The 27,550-nt window shown below is 47.1% G+C and overlaps 1 protein-coding gene across 3 annotated transcripts in view; it reads left to right on the forward strand.

Annotated features, from left to right (window-relative positions):
• SLC7A7 (solute carrier family 7 member 7) overlaps positions 1-27,550 on the forward strand; it is a 33,875-nt gene continuing 6,325 nt past the window's right edge. Inside the window, exons 1-3 of one of the 3 annotated variants that reach the window (XM_045526037.1) lie at positions 1-148; positions 5,307-5,422; positions 6,802-7,347. In XM_045526037.1, the coding sequence (XP_045381993.1) occupies positions 6,849-7,347 (499 nt within the window). In that variant the 5' untranslated portion in view covers positions 1-148; positions 5,307-5,422; positions 6,802-6,848. The remainder of the gene's footprint in view (positions 149-5,306; positions 5,423-6,801; positions 7,348-27,550) is intronic. The other 2 variants (XM_045526029.1, XM_045526046.1) reach the window with 2 other exon arrangements.

Here is a 27,550-nt window from a genome sequence, read left to right on the forward strand (position 1 = left end):
ACCCTCTCTCTTTTCTGCTCCTCAGAGTCAACAGCTGCTGCAGCAGGAGCCATACCCTTGGTTCCCCTAACTAGCACCTTCCCCTCCCACCCCTCACTGCATGCTGGTAATCTCTCCCCCCAGCACCTGCCCAAAGATCAAGGGACAGGTAAGAGGTGGGAGAGGAGGGACAATGGGCGCGCGAGAGGGGAAGTGCAGGAGGAGGATGGAGCTGAATCGGCTGAACGGAGACCCAGGAGCTGTGTGTTTCCTGGTCCCAGCCCTGGCACTCCCTGAGCAGAACTCTCTGTCCAGAGACTGCATCCCTTCGTTAATGGAAGCCCTTGCCACAGGAGTAAACAATTTCTTTCTTGTTTCACTTTTTTTTTTTTTTTAAAGGGACTGTCTTAGACACAGCGGAATATAGAAAAACAAACGGAGAACCGGGAAGGGAGGAGCTGAGCTCTGAGCTTGGAGTGATGGGGAAAGCAAACCATACCAGAGTTTATCTGTTTTCTGTTTCTGTTGTCAGAGGAGGCAGTACAATTGGAGACAGGAAGGCAGGACACGGGGCTTCTGGGGGCAAAAGTGTGTTCTCACAGTAGCTCTTTGAGCTAGGCTAAGGAGCCAGGACCCTGAACTGTGCGCTAGTTCCTGGAGGAAGTGTGTTTTGGTGTTGCCATTCAAAGGTAGGGTCAGGGTGAGGGGTTCCACCGGCTGCTTTGTCAGGCACTGCTGCTGGGGACCCTGCTGCCTCCTTCTGAATCTGAAATTTGTTCCACAGGCTGTGGGATGACTGTGTTGTCCTTAATCTCCACGAGGTCCTCAGAGATGAGTGCACCTCAGACAGGGGAGGATGACAAGGGGCGCTGTTTTATCACGAGGTTTCTTCTGTAAAGCCTGGGGTGGGAGAGCACCCTCAGGAGATCCTAGGGGTGCTGCTGGTCCCAGGCTGCCTAAAAGGTGGAAGCATTACCCTGAGACCCAGGGCCTTTGGGAGGAATGTGATCTGCCAAAGATGGTGCCTTCCTGCCCACGGTGCTAGGCAGTGGTTGAGAAAAGAGAGGCTTCACCTTCTCCGTGAATGGCAGCCTTCCTTGCCCAGTTGGTGCAGGCCCACTGAAGCAGGTTAGAAAGGAGATTCCACTCGTAGCCCTTCCTGGTGCGACCACTAGGGCATGCTGTTCCCTGGAGCGTGGGTTTCATCCCCTGGCAATTTTGTCTCAAGATTTGGCGAAGGGGACTTCACTTTCAGATACCACCAGTCAGGAAGTACTTGCACACTTCTCTTTCCACGAACCCTCACAGTCATCTCTTCCCTTGGGCCTTCCTTTCTTTCTTTCTATCACATGAGGACGCATGCCTACCCCATGGTGCCAGTGAATTTGGCCTTAAAAGGGCAGGCTTGATGGTGTGTTTGCATGTGTTTTTGTTTGCTTTAGAAGTGGGTACCCTAGCAATAGCAGAACTGCCAAGAGAACTTGTAATCACCTCTCATCCCCGCACAGAATGAGAAAGTGAAGGAGTAGCCAGGAAAGATGAACAAGCTTTGTTCGAGGGTTACTCTAGGCTCAGTGGCAGAGGCTTTCTTTTTATTTCATTTTTTTTTTTTTTGAAACAGAGTCTGGCTCTGTTGCCCAGCCAGGGTAGAGTGCCCTGGCATCAGCCTAGCTCACAGCAACCTCAAACTCCTGGGCTCAAGCAATCCTCCTGTCTCAGCCTCCAGAGTAGCTGGGACTACAGGCATGCCGCCACCATGCCCGGCTAATATTTTCTCTATATATATTTTTAGCTGTCCATATCATTTTTTTCTAGTTTTAGTAGAGATGGGGGTCTCGCTCTTGCTCAGGCTGGTCTCCAACTCCTGACCTCCAGGGATCCTCCCGCCTTGGCCTCTCAGAGTGCTAGGATTACAGGCATGAGCCACCACACCCTACCAGAATTTTCAGATCTCTACTGTTTGGTTATAGAATAACCAAAGAGGGCTAGGAAGGGTGTGAGAAAGGACAGACAGTTGGATTTCAGAAGGTTTATGGTATATTTCTGTTGGTAGAAGAGACCCAGAATACCAGGTTTCAAGTAGACTATAAAGATAGATTAAACTATGTGATTTCCAAAAGGTGCCCAGCTGCTTCTGGCTATTCTGGGCCTGTCTGTCCAAGATAACTCAGCAAAATTTTATTCCTCACTTTTTTTTAGGAAAGTAGAATAAACTTGTATTTGACGAACGTGTTTATAGGAATTTATGCTTATCCCAAAGATCTTGGTATGTTTTCTCTCTTTTTTTTTTTTGAGACAGAGTCTCGCTCTGTTGCCCAGGCTAGAGTGAGTGCCGTGGTGTCAGCCTAGCTCACAGCAACCTCAAACTCCTGAGCTCAAGTGATCCTCCTGCCTCAGCCTCCCGAGTAGCTGGGACTACAGGCATGCTCCACCATGCCCGGCTAATTTTTTCTATAAATATTTTTAGTTGGCCAGATAATTTCTTTGTACTTTTAGTAGAGATGCGGTCTCGCTCTTGCTCAGGCTGGTCTCAAACTCCTGACCTTGAGCGATCCACCTGCCTGGGCCTCCCAGAGTGCTAGGATTATAGGCCTGAGCCACCATGCCCGGGCTGTTTTCTTAAGGATAAAAGGGCAGGTGGGTTGGGTGGGGATGCAGTTAGAGGTTTGATCTCTTAACCTTGTTTCCTTGGAAGTAGCTTTAGCCTCAGACATTGGGGTAGTGGCCCAAGTTTAGGGGAAGCCACCCATCTCTCTGCATGGGGAAGTGTGCAGAGTTCTCCTCTTAGGGCGCCTAATCACTGTGAGGGGACTGCTCTTACACTTCCTCTAATCTCAGCATGTGAACAAGCCTTTATGTCACACTGTGCACCTTCCTGCCTTTTAAAATTGCTTGGAGTGAGAGGAGAGGCTAGGGTGGAGCACAGAGGACCCAGAGAGAGAGTGCTGTGCATTCCTTCTGGACCCTTCCTCAAGGACTACAGAAACTGCACCCAGCTGACTGTCCTTTCTTCTGGGCCCCCAGTCCCAGAGCAGAGCTGACAAAGGAGATTCCTGAGAGTGCCTTCTTATCACAGAAAGTGCTGAGCCAAGAGCTAGCCCCCCTTTTTGCCCAGATGTGAATGGGCAGTGAACCTTGGACCCAGAAGGTTACTTAACACTGCTTTCCCCCTCCCTCACCCCTTCCTTTGCCCGCTGTGCTGCCCGACTCCCTCCACCTTTCTTTCTTTTTTGAGACAGAATCTCACTCTTGCCTGGGCTAGAGTGCCCTGGCGTCAGCCTAGCTCACAGCAACCTCAAACTCCTGGGCTCAAGCAATCCTCCTGCCTCAGCCTCTACAGTAGCTGGGCTTACAGGCATGCACCACCATGCCCGGCTAATTTTTTCTGTATATTTTTAGTTGTCCAACTAATTTCTATTTTTTTAGTAGAGATAGGGTCTCACTCTTGCTCAGGCTGGTTTTGACCTCCTGAGCTCAAAGGATCCACCTGCCTGCCTTGGCCTCCCAGAGTGCTAGAATTACTGGCCTGAGCCACCGCCCCAGCCAGAGGCTTTCTTTTTAATCTAATCACAGCCTGCCCCAGGTAATTCAGTAGGAAGCCACCTGTAGGCTTTTCTGTCTAAAAGGAAAGCCTCCTAGAGACGGGGGCTGGTCAGAGCCGTGGGGAGGTGGGGAGATAGTATAGTTCTGGGCTGAGAGTGTGTGAGCTCTGGAGTTTAGCCTACTGACCTCCTTCTCTACTTTGGCACCCTGGCTAGTGACTTAGTACCTGTTTTAAGGGGATGCAGGGAGGGTTTGATGAGATAAGGTGTTTAAGTGCTTAGCAGTGTGTCTGGCCTGGGTAAGTGCTCAATACATGCTATGATTATTACAGGAGCATTTGGGGAGCGGGGTCCTGGCACAAAAGGACAGTCTCTGGATGGATTTCAGATTTTTTGAGGCTGTCTTGGGATCCCCCTCCTGTTTTAAATTAAAAGTTTAAGGGGCTAGAATGGGAGGGTATAGGGTAGAGATAAGTCTCCCAGGAATTTTTTTTTCTTCTTTTTTTATCTTTTTGAGACAGAGTCTCACTCTGTTGCCCGGGCTAGAGTGCTGTGGTGTCGGCCTAGCTCACAGCAACCTCAAACTCCTGGGCTCAAGCGATCCTTCTGCCTCAGCCTCCAGAGTAGCTGGGACTACAGGCATGTGCCACCATGCCCGGCTAATTTTTTTCTATATATATTTTTAGTTGTCCAGATAATTTCTTTCTATTTTTAGTAGAGACGGGGGTCTCGCTCATGCTCAGGCTGGTCTTGAACTCCCGACCTTGAGGGATCCTCCTGCTTCGGCCTCCCAGAGTGCTAGGATTACAGGCATGAGCCACCACACCCTACCAGAATTTTTAGATCTCTACTGCCTGGTTATAGAATAACCAAAGAGGGCTAGGAAGGGTGTGAGAAGGAATAGACAGTTGGGTTTCAGAAGGTTTATGGTATATTTCTGTTGGTAGAAGAGACCCAGAATACCAGGTTTCAAGTAGACTATAAAGATAGATTAAACTATGTAATTTCCAAAAGGTGCCCAGCTGCTTCTGGCTGTTCTGGGCCTGTCTGTCCAAGATAACTCAGCAAAATTTTATTTCTTCATTTTTTTTTAGGAAAGTAGAGTAAACTTGTATTTGACGAACGTGTTTATAGGAATTTATGCTTATCTGAAAGATCTTGGTATGTTTTCTTAAGGATAAAAGGGCAGGTGGGTTGGGTGGGGATGCTGTTAGAGGTTTGATCTCTTAACCTTGTTTCCTTGGAAGTAGCTTTAGCCTCAGACATTGGGGTAGTGGCCCAAGTTTAGGGGAAGCCACCCATCTCTCTGCATGGGGAAGTGTGCAGAGTTCTCCTCTTAGGGCGCCTAATCACTGTGAGGGGACTGCTCTTACACTTCCTCTAATCTCAGCATGTGAACAAGCCTTTATGTCACACTGTGCATCTTCCTGCCTTTTAAAATTGCTTGGAGTGAGAGGAGAGGCTAGGGTGGAGCACAGAGGACCCAGAGAGAGAGTGCTGTGCATTCCTTCTGGACCCTTCCTCAAGGACTACAGAAACTGCACCCAGCTGACTGTCCTTTCTTCTGGGCCCCCAGTCCCAGAGCAGAGCTGACAAAGGAGATTCCTGAGAGTGCCTTCTTATCACAGAAAGTGCTGAGCCAAGAGCTAGCCCCCCTTTTTGCCCAGATGTGAATGGGCAGTGAACCTTGGACCCAGAAGGTTACTTAACACTCCTTTTCCCCTCCCTCCACCCTTCTTGACTTAAAGCCACAGGCATTTTGTCTGGCCTTCCCTTTTACTGCAGGCTGAAAAGGAAGAGCCTTGCAGCAGGGATCGGGGATCCTGGAGGGCATCTCTCTCCCTGACGGCTGCCGGCCACTGCTGTGGGAACCTGCTTATATCCAGGACCAGGGAGTGAGTGTGCGTCCCACCCTCCCTGCTCTGCAGTGTCCTGTCACTTTGTCTCCAAGTGCCTCTTGCCTTAGTACCTCTCAACTTGTTTGACTAGCTGCTGTTCTTCTTCTCAGCTGTCTCCTGCTCTGTTTCTCAGCATTGGCAGCCCTGCCGGCTTCAGCTGTTTCCTTGCCTTGGCTTTGGGTGGTGTCTCTCCAGCGGCTACTCTGGGGTGGGGAGCAGTCGTCAGCTGCCTCCAGACACCCCTGGGTTCTGCTACATTTGGATCACCCTTCTCTCATTCACACTTTTTTGGGTGCTGCAGCTATGCTGATGTGAGGGATTTGATGGCAGGAGGCCTGGAATATTAGAGATTGGGAAAGGTGTCTGGGCAAGGCAAGGCAGCAGGAAAGAGGAGAATAGCCTGCCTTCTTTCAGGGTAGGATGTGGCTGCTCGGGCTTTGCCAGGGCTGCGGGTTAAGGGATACTCCCTGAGTAGGGGGTAGTTGTGGGTTTCCAGCAGATCTCTGCCAGAGTAGAGTCTGTGGGGAAAAGAGCAGCACCAGGAGCAGATCTCACAGATTGGCTGCTTGGAAGGTGGGTTCCTAATATTGCATCTCAGCACAGGTGAGAGCTGAAATTGAAATTGGAGGAAAGACAGACCTTTTTGGGTAAGGCTGACAACTCAGGCTCAAACCACTATGGTTATCCCTGGGAGCAGCCAAGCTGCCCCCATGCCGGTATCATAGCAGGCCCAGAAAGAACCAGGATTTAGTTTCCTTTTAGTAAGCCAGGTGGGCAGTATCATCCTAATGATGAGAGACAGATGCTTTCTCTCTGGGGAGAGTATCTTCCCTTAAAAATTCAGGTTGGGGGCCGGGTGCGGTGGCTCGTGCCTATAATCCTAGCACTCTGGGAGACCAAGGGGGTGGATCCCTTGAGGTCAGGATCCCTCGAGGTCAGGAGTTCGAGACCAGCCTGAGCAAGAGCGAGACCTCCCCCCCGCCCCCCGTCTCTACTAAAAATAGAAATTATCTGCCCAACTAAAATATATATAGAAAAAATTAGCCAGGCATGGTGGCGCATGCCTGTAGTCCTAGCTACTCGGGAGGCTGAGGCAGTAGGATCGCTTAAGCCCAGGAGTTTGAGGTTGCTGTGAGCTAGGCTGATGCCATGGCACTCACTCTAGCCCGGGCAACAGAGCGAGACTCTGTCTCAAAAAAAAAAAAATTCAGGTTGGGGTTGTTTTGATGAGCCAGCTGGAGAAGAGGTCATTTGGAGGTGGGAAGCAAGAGAGAGGTCTCTGAGGCGGTGGGTGGACTGTCCATGTTGGCCCCGTGGCTGGTGGGTAGAGGTTCTATGTAATTGTAAACCATCCAAAATATATCATCATCTTTCTTCCTTAGAGGGCAATGCCAGGAAGCTGGTGAAGGTTTTCCGCTCCTTCCCCACCATGGCTGACAGCGTTAAGTATGAAGTAGCGTCCCAGCATGAGGCGGATGCCTCCCCTTTGGGTGATGGGGCCAGCCCAGGGTCTGAGCAGGTAAAGCTGAAGAAGGAGATCTCGCTGCTTAACGGCGTGTGCCTGATTGTGGGGAACATGATTGGCTCGGGCATCTTTGTCTCCCCCAAGGGCGTGCTCATGTACAGTGCCTCCTTTGGCCTCTCCCTGGTCATCTGGTCTGTCGGGGGCCTCTTCTCTGTCTTTGGGGCCCTCTGTTATGCGGAACTGGGCACCACCATTAAGAAATCTGGGGCCAGCTATGCCTACATCCTGGAGGCCTTCGGGGGATTCCTTGCCTTCATCAGACTCTGGACCTCCCTGCTCATCATCGAGCCCACCAGCCAGGCCGTCATTGCCATCACCTTTGCCAACTACATAGTGCAGCCTTTATTCCCGAGCTGCTTCGCCCCCTACACTGCCGTTCGCCTACTGGCTGCTGCCTGCATCTGTAAGTGGGGCTGGGGATGTGGCAGGAGATGGTGGGGTTGGGGCTGGCAGAGCTGGGGTGGGAGTCCAGCCAGGGGGGTAAGCAGGAGATGGAAAGGAATGCTTCTGACAACATAAATATGTGTATGTATACACACATACACACATATATTTATTTATTTAAATTAATGTATGCTTTGTGTGAAAATTCAAACAGTACTACAGTGTAACAAAAAAGAAGAAAGCAACTCACCTTTCCTTCAACTTCCACCGTTAGCAGTTTGCAAGATCTTCTTGATTTTTTTTCTTGCTCCTTCAAGAGGTGTAATTTTGTTCCTTTACAAAAATGAGATCATACTGTTCTACATATAATTCTACAGTGTCCTTTCCTCCCAGTATTTCAGTGGCATTCTATTCTACTTACACATCTACTTTTTTTTTAATGCTTCATGTGAGTCTGTGTTGATTTTAAGGATGTATTGTGGTTATTTTACCAGTCTTCTGTTAATGGCCACGTACATTGGTCCCAATTTTTCAGTCTTACAATAATGCTTCAGTGCATATCTTTTTGCTCTTGTGTGAATATTTCTGTGGGCTAGATTCTTAAAACTGTTATTTTAATCCACTTTGACTTATTTATTTATTTATTTATTGGAGACAGAGTCTCGCTCTTTTGCCCTGGCTAGAGTGCCATGGCGTCAAGCTCACAGCAACCTCAAACTCCTGGGCTTAAGCAATCCTTCTGCCTCAGCCTCCCGAGTAGCTGGGATTACAGGCATGCACCACCATGCCCGGCTAATTTTTTTCTATATATATAATTTTAGCTGTCCAGATCATTTCTTTTTATTTTTAGTAGAGACGGGGGTCTTGCTCTTGCTCAGGCTGGTCTTGAACTCCTGACCTCGAGGGATCCATCCCCCTCGGCCTCCCAGTATGCTAGGATTACAGGCGTGAGCCACCGCACCCGGCCCACCTTGACTTTTTAATCCATCTCATAAATAAAATATTATTTAAATCTTTACATTCAGCAAAGCCACATGCAGGTGCTGAGAGGATGATCCTCTGTAGCCCCATCCCTCAGGTGCCTCTGTTCTTGAAAAATGCCCTTCCAACCTGGGAGACCCTAGGACCTTGGAGCTGCCTTCCACCCCACAACCTTGGAGAAGCTTAGACAGTCAGTGTAAGGGGCCTCCTGGGGTGCAGGAATTTTGCACCAGGTGCAGTTGCTCCGTAGATCACCCCTCTCCGGTCAGCTGATGTTCTTTTCTTTTTCAATTTCTCCACTGCCCCACTTACTCCTCAGCTTCCTCTCCAGGCCCCCTGATTTTACTCTTTTGTAGAGAACTGGCTGTCTTCTGTGGGGTTCTCCTGTGTTTTGTGTGTCCATGTGTCTGGCTCGGACTCTGCATATGGGCTGTTTGTCATGCACGGCAACAGTTTAGGTGCTGCAAAAGGCACTGCCTTGTGTTGCAAGAAGCAAGTTTGCCCTGAGGTCTTCAATGTGATCTGTAATTTCTATCACTTGCAGATGATCTGATAGGTTGTTTACTGGTGAAACAACCTATTTAGGATCTATTGGTCTTGGGGCCCTTTAAAATGTGGGTGTATAGTTACATATCTTGTGTAGAGAAAGATCATTCCATCTAAGTAATATTTCCAATATGGCTGCATTCATTTAAGCACCAGATTCTATTAATTTACCATCTTTACTGAAACCTCTTTAAAACCAATGACGTGTTTGGGTGCTTTCATAATTTGACATTTCTTTTGGTGACTTAGAGTCACCATTGCACATCTCTATTCTTGCGTGACTATGAGGTCTTCCCAGGCCCCTGGGGTAGGGAAGAATGTTTGCTTCCTCAGTGGCATCAGACTGCTGGTCTGACTTCCGTTCTTCAGGTTTTATTCTTTTATAGATTCTATCTATAGATTCTATCTATCATCTCTGACAGCTGCTGTTCCTTGATTCTGGCATTGTGCCTACTTCTACCAGTCACCCCTTTAAAATTTTCTGCTTCTAATTTGGGAATGGAGACGTAAGTGCTCAAACCCTTATACACCCACGCACACAATTCATGTGCATGTACACCCTTGTGAGAATACATGAAAAGTAGCCATGGTTATAATTAGTCTGCAGAGCTCCCCAGTGAGTAAAAGGCACAAAAGAGTTTTGTGCATGGGTGTGTGGCATACATTTGAGACAGCTTTGGTAGAGTGAAAAGTGCACCAGACTTTGGTGGAGGTCGGGCTTAATAGCTGTGTGACCTTAGCCAAGGTGCAGTGACTGTTTCCTTCCACACTGCTGTGAGAATGGAATGAGATTCAGTGAACACCGTAAATCACTGCTCAAGTGTATGGTATTGGTTATTATTATCATTATTATGTTTAAAGTTACTATCTCTCTTGGCTGTTTCTTGGCTTTCCCATGAGCAGTTGCGTTAGATAAATATTACTGCACAGGTAGTATCTGGACTTTGTCCTGTCTTTAATAACTTCGAACACAGGGATCTGAAGAAGATTCGGAAGGACAACAGAGATTGTTAAGAGTTTAGTGACATATGATTCATGGGTTTATTCCTTTAGCCACCATTTAATGAGCCCCTAACACAAACCAGTTGCTGAGATGTAGGAGGGCACTCTGGTTAGTCTAAGTGAGGACTTGGGCTATATCTTCAGATTTAGCAAGAGAAGGGCTTCAGTGTAGAGCTTTCATTCATTCCCTCCCTCACAAAACACTTATTTAGAGCATGCTATGTATTAGATACTTTATTTAGTTCTGGGAAACAAAGAATAATGTATGGCTCTTGTGGTCCATAGCAGCGAATGGAACTTTATTTTTGTAGGGAGCTTAGGAAGACTTCATGGAGAACATAGTGTCTGAGCTGAATTTTGGAAGGATACGTAGCTGTCTCCTAGGATCTTTCTCACAGAGGAAACTGCATGTGCAAAGGTGTGGAGGTGCAAAAGGGCCCAGAATGTTCAGAGAATTCCAGGTCGTTGGTATGGCTGGAATGTGGGGTGGGAGAGGGGCTTCGAGGAGACAGCCCAGGGCAAGGTGGGTGCCTAAACAGGTCGGGCTTTATCTTCAAGGTAGGGGAAGCTATTGATTTTAAGCAGGGGCATGGGAGCTAGTGAAATGATCAGATTTGGTTAGAAGGATAACTCTGGTGGCCATGTGGAGAGTGTTTTTGGAAAGAGCAAGAGATAGAAGGTGGAGGGGTGGAAGGTGGGGAGACTGGTTTAGGGAGTTGAAACTTGAGTCCATGTGAAGGGTGGTGAAGATCTGCGCTATAGAGTGGCCTTGGGAGCAGAGATGAGGGGATGGATAAAGAATAGTTACAAGGTGGAAGTTCTAGGACTTTTGGATGTGGGGGATGTGGGAGCTCTCAGAGGTGAAGCCAGGGGTTTGAGCTTGGACAGGTGGGGGTGATGGGGCTGCCATCTGAAATAGGGAAGGTGGGCTGAGTGTGAGGCAGAGGGGGTATCTGGGAGTTCTGCTGGGCTGCTCATGTGGGTCATCCTTGGGTCATCATGACCCAGACTTGGGCCATTTTCCCAACAGTTGAGTCACACTTACCTATAAAAGATGCTGATGTGTGAATGAAAATACCTGTTCATTAGTATACAGTGGTGAGCATGCGTGTGTAATTTCTAATGACCAGAATGCCTGTGTTCACTATCAAGGCATCCCCTTCCTGTTCAATAGTTACTGGGAAACCAATCTAGTAATCCGGAAGTTGCTTGCAGGGCATGGAACCAGAACAAAAGAAGAAAGTTTTGAGACAAATTTTCTGCATGTGGTAGGCTCTATAAAACACGGAGCTGAAAGGTGGAGTGTGGTGGAGGAGCCAGGCAAGTGGAGTTGGTTAGACACAGTGTAGATGGCAAGTGCTAGGAGGGGTGGAGCACGGCTCACCCAGGGATCACGTCTGCATCAACACTGCAAGACGAAAGGAGTTGAGCGGGGGTGAAGCACCCAAATCTCTACCCTGGCCTACAAGGCCACACTCCACTATCTTCTCTGATCATCTCGGACCTCTTGCCCTCACTCTCTTTGCTCTAGCTATGCTGGCCTTCTTGCCTTTCCCACATTTGCGTGGCATGTTCCTGCCCCACGGGTTTTGTACTGTTCCTTCTGCCAGGAAGGCTCTTTCCCAGGTGCTGTGGAGCTTGTTCCTTCACTCCATTCACCTCTTTGTACAAATAGTACCTTACCAGGGTCCCGTCCTATCTAAAATGGTCACTCTCAATCTCTTATCCTGTTTTGTTTTTCTTTATAGCACTTTTCCCTACCTGACACTAGTTATTATTTCTTATCTGTCTTTCCCTCTAGAATGTAGACATCATGAGAGTAAGAGCTGTGTTCTACTCACTGCTGAATCTCCAGCACCTAGAACAGTGTCTGGCATCTGCTAGGTTCTCAGTAAATATCTGTTGAATGAAGAAGGGGGCAGGGCATTCCAGGCACAGGGAAAGGCAATGTAAAGGCACAAGGTGAAAAGATGTACGGGTGTGGGTGTGCTTGGGGGATTGTGGAATATGAGGGGCAAAGGGAGGCAAGGGGCTAGAGCACAGCCATACCTTCCTAGGGGGCAGATTTTACCCTAAAGCAGATGAGGAGCCATTGAAGGATTTTAAACAGGGGAGTGATGTAGCCGGGGTGAAGTGTAGGAGGCAAGGCTGGAGGCAGAGATACCGTTCGGAAGCTCTTGTAGTAATCAGGCAGGAAGTGACAAAAGCCTGAACTAGGGCAGTGGCAGTTGCAGTGGACAGGAAAGGATAGATATGAGAGCAATTTAGAAAGTATAATCAGTACGACCAGTGAGACCTATGGGGATATCAGGTGTCAGCCTGTAAGTTCTGTGCCAGTTTTGTATACCGCTGTATCCCCAGCAAAGAAACAGAGAGAAGCTTGACAACATTCTCTGAATGAAGAGATGAGGTTTCTGGTTTGGGCAACTGGTAGATAGTGGCATTATTTATAGGGAAGGGGAGGAGGGGGTCATGTTGAATTTGGGATTTATTTGTAGGATGGGAGGTGGATGTGCCCATTTGGAACTTAGCAAAGGGACAGGGCTGGAGATTGAGCATTCAAAAAATGTTCATGAAGCACTTGCTGCATTCCCAGCACTGGTCATTGTTTTCATGGAGCTGTATGTGTGTGCACAAGGTGCACGCATATGTGCATGAGTGTGTGTGTTTCTGTGAGTGCTTGGGTTGGGTGCATGCTGGGGATCGGGGTGGGCAACCCACTACAGGATTACAATGGATTGTGATGAGTGTTGTGATTTTGGGGGCACAGGGAGCCTTGGGTGGAGACCTGTCCTAGTCTAGGAGCTTAGAATCCCTCGCTTTGGAAGTTTAAGCTGATGAAGAATTAAGAGTAGAAGAGGAATGTCTCAGGCAGGTGAAAGCTTTGAGTCACTGAAAGGAGTTCAGGATGAGTTAAGGTAGGAAATGTTGAGAAATGGCCTGCAGAGGTAAGCATGGAAATATTATAGGTTGTTCAGGAAATAGGTTGTTCAGGGTTTTATAAATTGTGCTAGTTATTATCACTGTGTGACAAATCACTTAAAACTTAGTGACTTAAAACAATAGTCATTTTATTCTTTCCTGATTTCTGTGGCTCAAGAATTTGGGAAGGGCTTAGTGAGGCAGTTCTAGCTCAGGGTCTCGCATGTGGTTGCAGTCGGATGGTGGCAAGAGCTGGAATAGGGGGCACTGAGGAAGATGGGGACCATCTGGACTTCTTTTTCTTTTCCAGTTGCATCAGGCCCTTACCATGTGGTCTTTCCATATGGACTGTGTTGAGCTTTCTCACAGCATGGCAGCCTTGGGGCAGTTAGACTGTGTACTTGGCAGCTGAAGGCTTCCAGAACAAGTGTTCCAGCAACCAAAATGGAAGCTGCATTGCCTTTTATGACCTAGCCTCTGAAGTTACATGGTGTCAATTCTGCCATACTCTACAGATAGAAGCATTCACAGAAGAACACCCTCACGAGGAGGGGCATAGACCCTGCCTCTTGGTGTGTGGAGTGTTAAAGTCACATTGTAAGAAAGGCATGTGGGATGGGAGACATTGTTGAAACATCTTTGGAAACTACAATCTTTGTTGCATGAACTGTGTTAAGGAGTTTGGTGGGCTTTCTACTAAGGCAATAGAAAACCTCTCAAGATTTTTAAGGCAAGAGAGTGATATTTGGGATTTAGATTTTAGAATCTGGGTTTTTAGAAAATTACTCTGGCTTTACTATGCAGAACTGAAGCAGGGAGACCAGTTAGGAAGCTGTTGCCATGATCCTGGTGAGAGATGATGGTGGCTTGAACTAGAGTCATGTCTTGGGGATGAGGAGGCTGGTTAAGTCTTGGACACTGATTAGATACAAGTAGAGGTCATCGATGATATTAAGATGCCCAGGTCTCTGGCTTGGGTAGATGGGTGGATTGTGATGCCATTTACTGACTTGGGGAACACTGGAGGAGCGGTGGGTTTGAGAGAAATTGATGGAATCGGTTTTGGATATGTTGAATTTGATGTGCCTGCTGATGTCCAGTAGGTGGTGGGATATTCATATGTATCTGGCGTCATGCCAGTGGGGCTGGTAACATACCTTTGGAAATCATCATTATATAAATGGTTATTGAAACCATGGGAACAGATGAGATAACCTTGGGACAAGAAGTAGAAAGGGAGGACAGAAGGGCTTAGAACAGCATTCTGAGGAATACCAACATTTGAAGGATAGGTATTCTGCAAAAAGATGGAGAGGAGTATCTAGAGAGACAGGAGGAGAACTGGGAGACGGTGGGCAGAAGAGAACTATCTGAGAAGGATTGAATGGCCAACAGTGTCCAATCTGCTGAGAGGTCAAGCTAGAAAAGGATTGAGTATTTACTGACATGGAGGTCACTGGTGACTTTCCATGTGGGCTTTCTCCTAAGGCAGTGAAATTTTAGGGGAGTGAGGATGGAATTGGATTTCAGAGATATTTATTCACCCAGCAAAATGTATTCAGTGTCCATTATGTGCCTAGTTCTGGGTAAGTCCAGGGGTCCAAGGATGACTGTTAACCAGTCTCTGTCCTCACACAGCTCACATGCATGGGAGAAACAGATGTGTGAACCATTCTAATGCGGTGTGGTGAGTGTAGGGTGGTGGGAACACAGAGGAAGTGCAGCATGCCCGGGGGTGGGTTTACCCTCAAAAGTATCCTTTCTGGGAGAATTGTTAAGGAATGAAATGTTATTTGCAATTGGCAATAAGAGGTCAAGGGAAACTTTGGCAGGGGGGAGGAGGAGGGGGTTGTAGAGTCTCAGACTGTGTTGTAGAGACAAGGGAAGGGGAGGGAATGTAGATATGCTTTCTAGAAGATTGACTGTTTGAGCAAGGAGGGTGGTTGTTAGAGGGAGGGACCAAGGTTGAGGGAAGATTTTAAGGGAAAGATTTAAGCCCGCCTTAAGTTGGTTTAGGATATGTTTCTGGAATAGTTGGATGAAATAACCGTACCCTACAATAAGCCCTTCTCAGTGGTTGGAAGGGTTGGGAGCCCTGAGTCAGACTTCTTTTCCTTGAACAGTGCAGGGGATACCCTCATCCCTTTGGGAGGCAGTAGTGCATTGTATGGTTAAGAGCATGGAATCAGGCAGGACTGGGTTCAATCCTAGGTCAAGTTTGTTACCCTCAGTTTCCTTTTCTGTAGAATGGAGTCCCTATCTCACAGAGGTGTGATCTATATTTGTACTACATTTTCATTTTTTTCTATTTAAACTGTGACAGTTTCAAGAGAACAAACACAGAGTTTCTGCTCCTGTCAGTGGCTTATGGCCCCTTGGCAGGCGTAGTCTTCCTTTTGAGCTATTAAACTACAGCCCTAGCTAATCTGGCATTGCTAATAGACCTTGAACAATCATTTACTGATTATTGTTTAGGTAAGTTTTTTGTATGGATGGGTAATTTCATTCATTACTGATTTCCTTGGCAGGGTAATCACATGTTGTCCTCTCTGCCAGGAATGCTGCCTCCCCTCCCCCACCCCCAGCACCATCCTCCATACCTCAGTCCAGGTAACAGTGGTCCTGGAGCCTGCCTGCCTGCACCCCCTCACTTCCCGAGACTGGACAGATTTCCTCTCAGTGACAATCACAGCACTTGATTCTTGTAATTGGCCACGTCCGTTTTTCGATGAAGGCTGGGGACTGGACTGGATCTTAATCTCAGAGCCTGCATAGGGCCTGGGTACTCAACATATGCTTAGTGAGTGAATGAATGAATGAATGAGTGAATGAATTGTGAGTTTTGAAGGAACCTTGCTGTCCTGTCCAGGGTACTAGAAATGGTTGCTTTTCTCAACCAGAGAAGTATGCAGATGGCCCTCCTGAAGCTGGTTATTCTGGCTTCTCAGGGCTCTTTGTGGATTGCTCCAGTGCTCTTTAAGCCAGAGTATCTCCATTACCTTAGGGGGAGATAATCCCACTCCCAGTCCCATGCTCCTGTGTACGATTAGGGAGGTGTGTGGTGTGACAGAATGGACATAGGCTTTGGAGCTGGCCACTGGCTGAGTGACCTCAGTTTTCTCAATTGTAAGATAAAGATAATAAAACCTACTCTCTTTCAGATTAATTTAGAAGATATATGTAAGTATGTGAGTGACCTGGCACATAATAGTCAGCCAAAATAGTATCTACTACTGCAAATTATATCCATAACCATGTGTATCTTATTAATTTCTACAAATTTTACTTTCTATATTCTGTCTTTGGATGACTTAAAAGCAGTTTTCATTTTACAATAGGTCAGAGATCAGAAAGGAGGGCTGAGACTTTTCTTCCTGTTTTGCAGGAGAGGTTGAATTTTCTCTTGGCAGAGTCAGGGACAGGTGTCCAGAAGTCCAACCCCACCCTACTGTCCTTTCCTCAGAGCCAGGGTGTTTTGGCCCATTGTTAGCATGCTTGGACATTTTTGTTCTTGCCTTGCCGACACTTGCCCACACTGTGACCTAGTTGTGTTGTTTTGTTTTGTTTAACCTCCTGTGTCTTCAGTCTGTCCCCTGTACCAGTCAGCCAGCAGCACCTGGCTGTTCAGGGACCTTGTGAACAGGGGACTGTTCTTTAGGGATCAGACAAAGATTGTGTGCCCTCATACTTGGCCCTAGCACGTAGTAGGTTCTTCCATAAGTGTGGGCAGGATGAATGAGCAGATGTGTTTCTAGGTTCAACTTGGCTGAGAAGGGTGTTTTGTGCTTTTGGCTGTCAGGGTTGGGGATGCTGAGGACTTCTGTGGGAATCGGGCAGAGGGGCAGGCAGACAGCTGACCCTGAGTCTGCTGGAGCCAGTGTCACCTGTGAAGGACTTCAGGTCTCTGTGCATTTGACTGAGAGCTTTGGCCATGTGTCCTTGTACAGCTTCTCCTAGTACCAGAATGACTGACCTCATGTACTGTGGCTCATGAGGTGGCTGGGACCCCAACTGATTTTTGCCCTTTGAACCTTCTACTTGGAAGCTAGTTACCTCTCTCAGAAGGTTTTTCCAAGAACCATCTGAAGTTGGAGGTGAGGATGCTTACCTTTCCTGGCCCGTATTCACCTCAACAAAAGGGCTGGAGCTAGAGCCTGGGGTTCTTTCTAGTGTGGGCTCAGTGTGAACTTTGGAACAAACGCTTCAGCAGCAGTGGGGTGGGGGGCAGAGCTGTGTGCTGGTTTGATCCCCAAGGCTCTTTGGGGCCTCACTCTTGGTCTCTCCCTTTCTCTGTTCTCTTTCTCTCTCCCTCAGAAGAAGCTGAGGGGACAGCCTAGAAGAGGTTGGGGAAGGAACTAAGGGACAGTTGGTCCTTACCTTGGCTGTACATTGGAGTGACCCAGGGAGTTGAAAAAACAAATACTCATTACTCCCTCTCCCTGACTAAATAAATCTGAACCACTGGGGAGACGAATGGGAATTGGCCTGGAGAACGAGCATCGAGGAAGCAGAGAAATTGCTGCTGAGGAGAACTGATGTGGGTCTTATGTTGCTGGAGGTGAGAAGAGCAGTTCTCGATTGTCACCATGCTTCAGAATCACCTGGGGGACCTGGGGAGCTTCTTTTGAGACAGGGTCTCACTCTGTTGCCCAGGCTGGAGTGCAGTGGCATCATCATAGCTCACTGTAGCCTCCAGCTCTAGGGCTCAAGGAATCCTCCCGCCTCAGTCCCGCAGTAGCTGGGAATACAGGTGTGCATCACCTTGCCTGGCTAATTAAAAATTTTTTTTGTAGAGATGGGGGTCTTGCTCTTGCTCAGGCTGATCTCAAACTCCTGACCTCAAGCAATCCTCCCACATCAGCCTTCCTAAGGGTTGGAATTACAGGCGTGAGCCACCGCACGCGGACTAGGGGAGCTTTAAGAACATGCTGATGCCTGGCTCCACCCCAGAATTTCTGACTTCGTGGGTCTGGGTGGGCCTGAGCACTGCACTTTGCTGAAGTTCGTGAAGTGATGCCAGTGAGCAGCCAGGAGAGAGGAACCTGAGTTAATGGTTTAGGCTTGTTCTGACCACAGTTGTTCTGTATGTGGCTATTTCTGGAGGCGATTACCTAAGCAGCATGACCGAAGCAGGCAGATCATCGGACTCACCTGGGAGACTGTCTCAGCCCTCCTGACTCAGAATGGGGGTGGGGCCCTGAAGCTATAGATTGACAGTTTCCTCAGGTGATTCTTATGCTCCCTCAGGCTTGGGGGCTGGTTCAAAGGACTTGCACTGACTCTGGCTGGGCAAACCAATAAGGATTCGATTGGCTTTGAGAAGGGAGCAGATGGGGTTCATACCAGAGCCTCCTGGTACAAACTGCCTCCTACCTCCCTCAGCATGGTCAGAGCCGCAGGGACTAAAGTGCTGACAGAGTTCCAGGAAGGAGCGCAGGAGGGACGTGATCCAGTGACCCACAGGGCTGTGGGAGACAGCCTCTGGCTGTGTCTTCTTGCCAGGGGCCCTTAGCTGTGATGCCTGAGTAAGCGAAATGGTTCTGTGGCCTGAAAGAGTAAAAAAACTTGAGGGGCATGTGCAGAGAGAAATAACAGCACCTAGAAAAGGTGGGAGAAATAATATATCAAGGAAGCCAGGAAAAAAAGTGATTTTAAGGTGTAGAGAGTATTCCAAACCAGCATTAGACAAAGCAAACAAGGATGCAGCAGAGAAAAGGAGAAAGAAGAAACTTGAAATCTCTGGGTTTATGCAACAGATATGAGGCTTTTCCAGAGAGCTTAAATCTGGACCTTCTGAGAAACAGCAGTGGTAGAGTGTTCTGGAAACATCAGGGTGTTGGCAGGCTTGAGCATACCAGTTAAGCAGCTTGGTTGCTGCCCTGAGCAGTGTGTCTCTAACTGCACAGGCACCTGGCCTAACGTGGAGACGTGCAGTTTTTCTGAGCAACATGTGACGAAGAGGAAGAGCTTGCTCATGCCATTATGCCTACGGACTACTCTCCTTCTGCTGACTGCTGTGGCATGAAGGATGTCACCAGTCACAAGATACCCGAGATGCGTCACTGGTGACGTGGAGTTTAAGGTAGCAAACTGAGTGGCAGGTGAAATTTTCATCTCTCTGTTAATTGTAGGTTGTGAATGTGAAGTAAAAAAAGAACACAGGACAGAGTACCTGACTGTAAATTCTAAGACAGCAGAAAGATAGACTCCTGGCAAGGGGTAGAGCAGGGTTCACTGGGATTGGGAGAGACCTGTCTAATAAGGCTGTACACTGAAATTTTAAAGGAAAGGAGAAAATGCACAGATACAAGTTTAAATCTGGGTATTTTAGAGGCTGTCAGGTATTACATAGCAAGAAGAATAAAGGTGGAGGGGCCGGGCACGGTGGCTCACGCCTGTAACCTAGCGCTCTGGGAGGCCGAGGCGGGAGGATCGTTTGAGCTCAGGAGTTCGAGACCAGCCTGAGCAAGAGTGAGACCCCCGTCTCTACTAAAAATAGAAATAAATTGTATGGGCAGCTAAAAATATATATAGAAAAATTAGCCAGGCATGGTGGTGCATGCCTGTAGTCTCAGCTACTTGGGAGGCTGAGGCAGAAGGATTGCTTGAGCCCAGGAGTTTGAGGTTGCTGTGAGCTAGGCTGATGCCATGGTACTCTACCCCGGGCAACAGAGTGAGACTCTGTTTCAGAAAAAAAAAAAAAAAAAAAAAAAAAAAAAAAGAAGTGGTACCTCTATAAATAAAAATGGTTTATTATGGAAAACTTCAAACATACAAAAGTAGAATGAATAATATGATGAACTCCTGGGGTTCAAGCACCAACATAAATAATTGTCAGCACTGTTTTATCTATATGCTCAATCATCCCTCTCTCACTCCGTTAGATTATTTAAAGCATATCTAAGACCATACCATTTAATCTGTAAAGGCTTCAGTATGAATCTCTAGAGGATAAGGACTGACTGACTTTCTTTTTCTTTTGAGACACGGTCTCACTTTGTTGCCCAGGCTGGAGTGCAGAGGTGCAATCATAGCTCACTGCAGCCTCAAACTGCTAGGCTCAAGTGATCCTCCTGCGTCAGGCTCTTGAGTAGCTGGGACTATAGGCATGCACCACCATGTCTGGCTAATTTAAAAAAAAAATTTTTTTTGTAGAGATAGCGTATTGCTGTGTTGCCCAGGCTGGTCTCAAACTCCTGGCCTCAAAAGTGGTCCTTTCTCGGCTTCCCAAAGTGCTGGGATCACAGGCGTGAGCCACTGTGCACAGCCTATTTTTTAACATAACCAGGGGAAATGTGGGATCCTTGTGAGGAAGTGACTATACTTGCTCAGAATTTGTACTCTCAGAAAAAGAAATGCTGGGTATATTCTTAGAGATGCACTCTAAATTTTAGGCAAAGAGATTACAAAAAAGTTCAGGAAAAAGAACTATAATCTCATAGCCAGGGAATTAAAAGAAAAAAAGACCAGGAACTTTTCAAAACTGAGATTCTCATAAAATAGCTGAAAATGATCTTATTTAAGAAGAAAAGAAGAATCATCCGAAGAAACCAATGGGATTAAGCAAACTGCTTTTTGATTAACTTAGATTCTTAGAAACAAGATATATGAGGGAGATATGAGATGTAACCAAGACCAAAACAGGCATGGCCCAGAACTGCAAGAAGAGTGTCCTGAAGGCAAATTCCTAGCATGAACTAAGATCTAAAGACCTGACTGAGGACAATAAAAGGTTCTGAGAGGCATGCACAGATGACAACAGCAAGGGCAGGCTGGATGGTCTGGGGGCAGTGAGTTCTGTGCTAATAGGTGGTGGACAGAAAGAAGGCCAAAAGCCCCACCCTCCTTCTAAACGTCTCTGTCTAGCAGAAGGATTGCTAACCTAGAAAGGGTTCAATAAATGTCATTAGGCCAACAAAAAAGCAAGGCCAAGAGAGTTGAGACTGTAATTAAGCACGTTATTGCCTTAAATACTTTTAACTATCCAGCTACAGACAAATGGAAAGAATTTGTAATAGTTGAGGTCACAGAGTCACCACTGGTCATCTGAGGGATCTTGGAGAGCAGGAAGGGTGTGTAAAGGAAGGTGTTGACTGAGATATAGTTTCCTATTGCTTCAGTAACAAGTTATCACCAATTGAGTGGCTTGAAACAACACAGATTTATTATTTTATACTTCTGGAGGTCAGAAGTCTGAAATGGGTCTCACTGGGCTAACATCAAGGTGTTAGCAGTGCTGTGTTCCTTTCTGGAGGCTCTAGGGGAGAATCCATTTTCTTGTCTTTTCTAACTTCTAGAGGCTCATGGCCCTTCCATCTTCAAAATCAGCTGTAGCTGGTAGAAGCTTTCCTATACCACTCTGACATCACCTCTTCTGCCTTCCTCTTCCATCTTTTAAGGACCCTTTTGATTACATTGTGTCCACCCAGATAATCCAGAATGATTTCCTTATTTTAAGGTCAGCTGATTAGCAACTTTAATTCCATGTACAACTTTAATTTTCCCTTATCATGCAACATACCATGGTTCACAGGTTCCAGAAATTAGGATGTGGACATATTTAGGGGGCCATTATTCTATCTGCTATAGGTGATAACCAACCTGGCTTTCCACAAAAGGTAGATTCTGAGCCACTCTGGACTGATAACTTTTTTTTTTTTTTTTGAGACAGAGTCTCACTCTGTTGCCCGGGCTAGAATGCCGTGGCATCAGCCTAGCTCACAGCAACCTCAAACTCCTGGGCTCAAGCAATCCTTCTGCCTCAGCCTCCCGAGTAGCTGGGACTACAGGCATGTGCCACCATGCTCGGCTAATTTTTCTATATATATTTTAGTTGTCTAGCTAATTTCTTTCTATTTTTAGTAGAGATGGGGTCTCGCTCTTGCTCAGGCTGGTCTCGAACTCCTGACCTCGAGCAATCCACCCGCCACGGCCTCCCAGAATGCCAGAATTACATTGTTTATAGGGTCGCTTATGCATGCATCAATTTTGTCAGTCTGTGTTTACCATTACTACCATGCCTCCAAGCTCCAGGTGAGCTTGCTGCAAAGAGAAAGGTGATTACAATGGAAATGAAAGTAGAAATAATTAAGCATTTGGAGAAAGGCCAGACACCATCATACATTGGGAAAGCATTAGGCAGCAGTCGCTCGACTATCAGAACAATTATAAAGGATAAAGTGAGAATAGTGGAACATGTGAAAGGCAGTGCTCCAGTGAAAGCATCAGTTGTTACTAAGCAGCAGAGTGGACTAATTATTGAAACGGAAACATTATTACTGATTTGGTTAGAAGATCAAAATAAGCATAACATTCCTATTAGCCTAATGTTGATGCAACATTAGGTGAGTGTTAACCTTTGATATTCTTTTTTGAAGTTTTCCTATCTCCCATCTAAACTTTTTTTTTTTTTTTGAGACAGAATCTCACTCTGTTGCCCGGGCTAGAGTGCCGTGGCATCAGCCTAGCTCACAGCAACCTCAAACTCCTGGGCTCAAGCAATCCTTCTGCCTCAGCCTCCCGAGTAGCTGGGACTACAGGCATGCGCCACCATGCCTGGCTAATTTTTTCTATATATTTTTAGTTAATTTCTTTCTATTTTTTAGTAGAGACGGGGTCTCGCTCTTTCTTGCTCAGGCTAGTCTCGAACTCCTGACCTCGAGTGATCCTCCCTCCTTGGTCTCCCAGAGTGGTAGGATTACAGGTGTGAGCCACCGTGCCCAGCCTATCTAAACTTTTTGTATGAGTTTGTTTTTATGGTCTGTTTGAATTAAAGAGCACAGTAGTTTCTGTAACTTATTATTACAATATGGGGGTATTATTATTATAGTATTACACTATATTATTACCATATATTCGATATGAGCCATTGTAGTAGTAGTATTATTACTATGTGTGCACTGTTCATCAGGGATATGAGTTACATACAAATCCTACCTGAAAATGTTCTCAGGAACATAACCTGAGAACATAACCTCTGGTCTGTAACCTGGGGACCGCCTGTAATTTCATTTGAATCATTTGATAGCATAATTAGATTGTTGGAACAGAGTCATGTGTATGCAGATATGGAGTGATTCTTGGCAAACTCTGATGATATTCTTGTTGGCAAAGTAGACAAAGGTGGACTAGATAAAAGTATAGTTTGGTGGATTCTTAGTTGTTTGAACGATGATGTGGAATAATGACAACATAGAGGAAGGTCTGTTATGATAGACTACAGGGCTTTGCAGATTCTAGTCAACATTTTTACTGCGATTTCAGTGAAGACCAGAAGGTGTGCTAATCAAATCTGCAGGTTTCACAAAACTGAAGGGATTTGAACTAACTGATAAAATCAAGGGGGAAACCCCCACTTCTAATAAGCAGGAATGATGCATAAAAACCAACAAAGGAAAGTTACTAAGAATAAATATAAAGTCCTATCTCTGGAAAAAAAAATTACTTTTACAGGCCCAGAAAGGGGAGAGGAAAGAGCTTATCAGTTTGAGGTGGAAAAAAAAAGAGTTGACAGTTGTAGTTGACAGTGAGTTTGGGCTGAGACTCCACAGTCTGCAGCAATGTCTGGAGTTTTCCATGTGGAGTCTTGTGTTTCCAAGGAGACACTGACAAAGTGAAGTAAATGCAGAGGAGAGACCTGGGATGGTCAGTGGTCTGGAAACCATATTTGCCCCACAAAGGGTTGAAGAAACTGGGTTTTTAGCCTGAAGGAAGAGAGACTCAAGGGAGGCAGGTTATTCATCTTTAATGCTAAGAAGGGCCATCGTGTGGAAGAGAGTTTAGCTTGATTCTTTGTGAGCCAGAGGAGAGATGTAGAACTACTGGGTAGAAGTTGCAGGAGAGAAGATTTTAGCTTAAGGAAGGAAGAGCTATAGATCTCTTTAAAAATGGAATGAGTTGCCTAATAAAGTGTTGAGGTTTTATAGTCCCTGGGGGTTTGAAGCAGAAAATGGATTAAATAGCAGCCTAAGCTTTGTGTGTTTCTTTGTATGTATCTAAAGGTAAGGGTGCTTGGAGGACTGTGATTTAATGTTCTTTTTTTTTCTTTTTTTTTTTGAGACAGAGTCTTGCTTTGTTTCCCGGGCTAGAGTGAGTGCCGTGGTGTCAGCCTAGCTCACAGCAACCTCAAACTCCTGGGCTTAAGCGATCCTACTGCCTCAGCCTCCCAAGTAGCTGGGACTACAGGCACGCGCCACCATGCCCGGCTAATTTTTTCTATATATATTTTAGTTGGCCAGATAATTTCTTTCTATTTTTAGTAGAGACGGGGGTCTCGCTCTTGCTCAGGCTGGTCTCAAACTCCTGACCTCGAGCGATCCACCCGCCTCGGCCTCCCAGAGTGCTAGGATTACAGGCGTGAGCCACTGTGCCCGGCCTTCTTTTTCAAGAACTGTTTGGTTTAGCCATCTAAACTAAACTGGGGCATCTGATCCAGAGTGGGCCTGCAAGCTTTGTTCTCTTCTGGATCAACCTGGTCTGGTGTTTTCTGGTTTTTAGTTCCAGAGCTGACGCTGGACCTTAGTGCCAGAACCAGCTTCCTACTCCAGGTGATCCTGTGTAGGCTGGGTTTGATGACCCATTCAGAAGCATCTCTTTAAATGATTTTGAGAGTGACTTCTTTACAGATTCTTCTTCCCTCTGGGGTCAAAGCAGGGATGGAATTACACCTGAGTCAAGGGTCAAAGGTGACTTCGGGCAGTGGCTCATGCCTGTAATGCTAGCACTTTCAGGGGCCAAGATGGGAGGATTGCTTGAGGTCAGGAGTTTGAGATCAGCCTGAGCAAGAGTGAGACCCTGTCTCTACAAAAAATAGAAAAATTAGCTGGGCATGGTAGCATGCACCTGTAGTCCCAGCTACTCAGGAGGCTGAGGCAGGAAGATCACTTGAGCCCAGCGGTCTGAGGTTGCTGTGAGCCATGATGACACCACTGCACTGTATTGGGGGCAACAGAGTAAGTCTCTGTTGCCACACACACACACAAAAGGATTGGCTCTAGAGGTAAAAGGGTAGGTAGGGTGCCTCTCTCCTTGAGGTTAACTAGCTGTGGCCTCCATATTATTTTAACCCCATGGTCCCCTCCTGTCCCTGACTCTAAAGCAGGAGGTTAGGCTCCATTTCAAGAGCAGGCACTTGGCTGGGCTCTGGGGCCCCAGTCAGCTGTATCCGCTGGGGGTGGGGACAGAGAGCCCAGTCAGCACTGCTGCCTGCCATACCATTTCCTGCTCCCATGGCCAAGAGGCCCTGGAGGAAGCTGGGCTGAGGGGGAGCTGAGGGCAGCTCTCTGTAGGCACTTCCCCTGCTGTCTGGTTTCTCTCAGTAGGATTCCCTTCCTCATTCAAGCTGAGCCACCAGTGCTCATTACAGAGAGCAGAGCAGGGCAGGACGGTGGGTCAGTGGCTGAGCAATGAGGCTTAGGCCTGGGGGAGGCAGGATCCTGATGGTAAAAGGAGGGATACAAATGAATGGATACGCAAGTAGAGAAGCAGTGGGGATTAAAATATAAACTAGCCATGTATTTCCATTTCAGAATTTGTTGTAGGAAAGGGTGAGGAATTGGCTGTTTATCCCTACTTTTCCCTGCCCACATCCCTGGTCAGGGCCAAGAAGAGAACCTCGTGGCACACACCTGCAGACTCTGACTCTGAACTAGAACTAGTCCTTTAAGCCCCTTCCCGTTTGGTGTTGTGACCCATGGTTGCCCTGCAGGGTAACCTGCAGGATTTGTATTTGGGGATCCCAATCCCCTGAGAATGTGGCAGCATCAGTTGTGCCTGGTGTTTGTGATTGGAAAGCTGGGTTGCGTTGTAGTTAAGAGCCAGCAGCAGAGCCCGAGGATAAGGGCAGAGGTTACCGGTGGGGATAAGGGGCGAGAGGGCTGTTGAATGGCTGGAGGCTGCAGACCTGTGGGGAGTAAGGAAAGGATGCGTGACTGACTGGCTGAGGAGGATCAACAGATTTGAAGGATCTGTGGAAGGCCAGTTATAGGCACTTTGGCCATTTTGTAGGGTGCTGCGCACTTGTATCTTTAATTATTAACTTAGTACTGGGGTGGCCTGGAGCTATGGGTGCATTTTTGCCCAGCCCTGTGATAAGCTTTGGTTGTTTATTGTCTTGTTTATTAGGCAGAAAGTCAAGTGTTTGCAGGACAGGAATGCCCTTTCTCAGGAAGAGCAGAAAGGAATTTGGGCAGGGAGTAGAATGAGGGGTGGTGGTGGAAGGGAGAGTGAGAGCAGGAAGGTGGGACAGCTGTTCCAAGAGGCCAGCCCTTCCTGCTTCTCAGGGTGAAGTGGCCTCTGGGCCAGAATGTGATGAGGCCAGGACACAACAAAACAGGAGGACTAAGGACACTGAAGGCTATGCCGCTGGCAGACCTCACACAGGAAGCGGTTCCGACTGTGTTGGTGGGCTGAAGCAGGAAAGCCCTGCGCTGGCCTGTCTCTCTGGGGTAAGGCAGGGTGACGCTGGCCTTGCCCTTGGAGCCCCTGGGAGAAGGGCTTTAAAGTTAAGCCCTCCTTATAGTACCCGAGCTGTTGAGCTGGGAAGGAGGGAGCGGTGATGTGATTCACTGTGCCAACAGTGGGGAAGGTGTGGGTATGCCTGCCTGTCCGCTTAAGAGGTTAGTGGGGGATCCAAGGAACATTCTGCTGAGTGTCTGTATTGTTTTTTTCAACTTTCTTCCCCACCATATCCTGAGGCCACAACATGTGTGGGCTTCCCTTTTTGAATTTCTTCTTTTAAAGTAGTGGATTGTAACTTTTTGGGGAAGGGGTAATGGATTTCTCTGAGATTGTTTTTTTTGGGGGGGTGGTTACCAGGTCTCACTTTATTGCCTGGGCCAGAGTGCAGTGGTGTCATCATAGCTCACTACGACCTCAAACTCCTGGGCTCAAGTGATCTTCCTGCCTCAGCCTCCCAAGTAGCTGGGATTACAGGCATGCGCCACCATGCCTGGCTAATTTTTTTATTTTTTGTAGAGATGAGGTCTTGCTATGTCACTCACGCTGGATTTCTTTGAGATTCTGATGAAAAAACTATGATGATTTTCTAAAAAAGGGCATGAACCCTTTTCTTAGAAAAATGCATATATGAGGCCAAGGCATGGTGACTCATGCCTATAATCCCAGCACTTTGGAAGGCTGAGTTAGGAGGATCTCTTGAGGCCAGGAGTTTGATGCTGCAGTGAGCCATTGGGCCATTGCAATCGAGCCTGGGTGACAGAGTAAGATCCTGTCTCTTAAAAAAAAAGAGAGAGAGAGAGAGATGTATATATGTACTCACACAAACACTTTGCCAAAGAATTTCAGGCCTAGTGGAAGCTCTAGTTAAGAAATCTGGCTCTAAGGATGATCCATGAACTTAAGCTCATCCAGGTAAAAGGATTGCCCCTACCTCTGGGTAAAAGGACTTGAGGAATGTTTGTGGCTCTTCTATTAATACATCGTCCAGTCAGGAAAAATGTGCTGTCGCCATTCTACAGGAACCGCTCTTAGCTACAAGAATCCTTCCAAGCACAAAAACAAGCAGCTGAGCTGCCAGGCAGTGGGCAGGAAGTCTAGCCCCCATTCTAATCCTTGGCCACACATCCTGACTCGCTGGCCCAGACGTTGGATAAGTCACAATAGGACTCATCAAGGTTAATAATAATACCACAGAATCCGAGTGTTGTGTCCTGGAGCCCATGTGGAATGGGAAGGTAGGAGGGAGAGACTGACTTTTCAGAGGCAAGAGCTAGAACACACCACTAATCCTGCACAGCTACCAGTTGCTTCCC

The sequence above is a fragment of the Lemur catta genome, chromosome 1, assembly GCF_020740605.2.
Source record: "Lemur catta isolate mLemCat1 chromosome 1, mLemCat1.pri, whole genome shotgun sequence".
Classification (NCBI taxonomy): Eukaryota; Metazoa; Chordata; class Mammalia; order Primates; family Lemuridae; genus Lemur; species Lemur catta.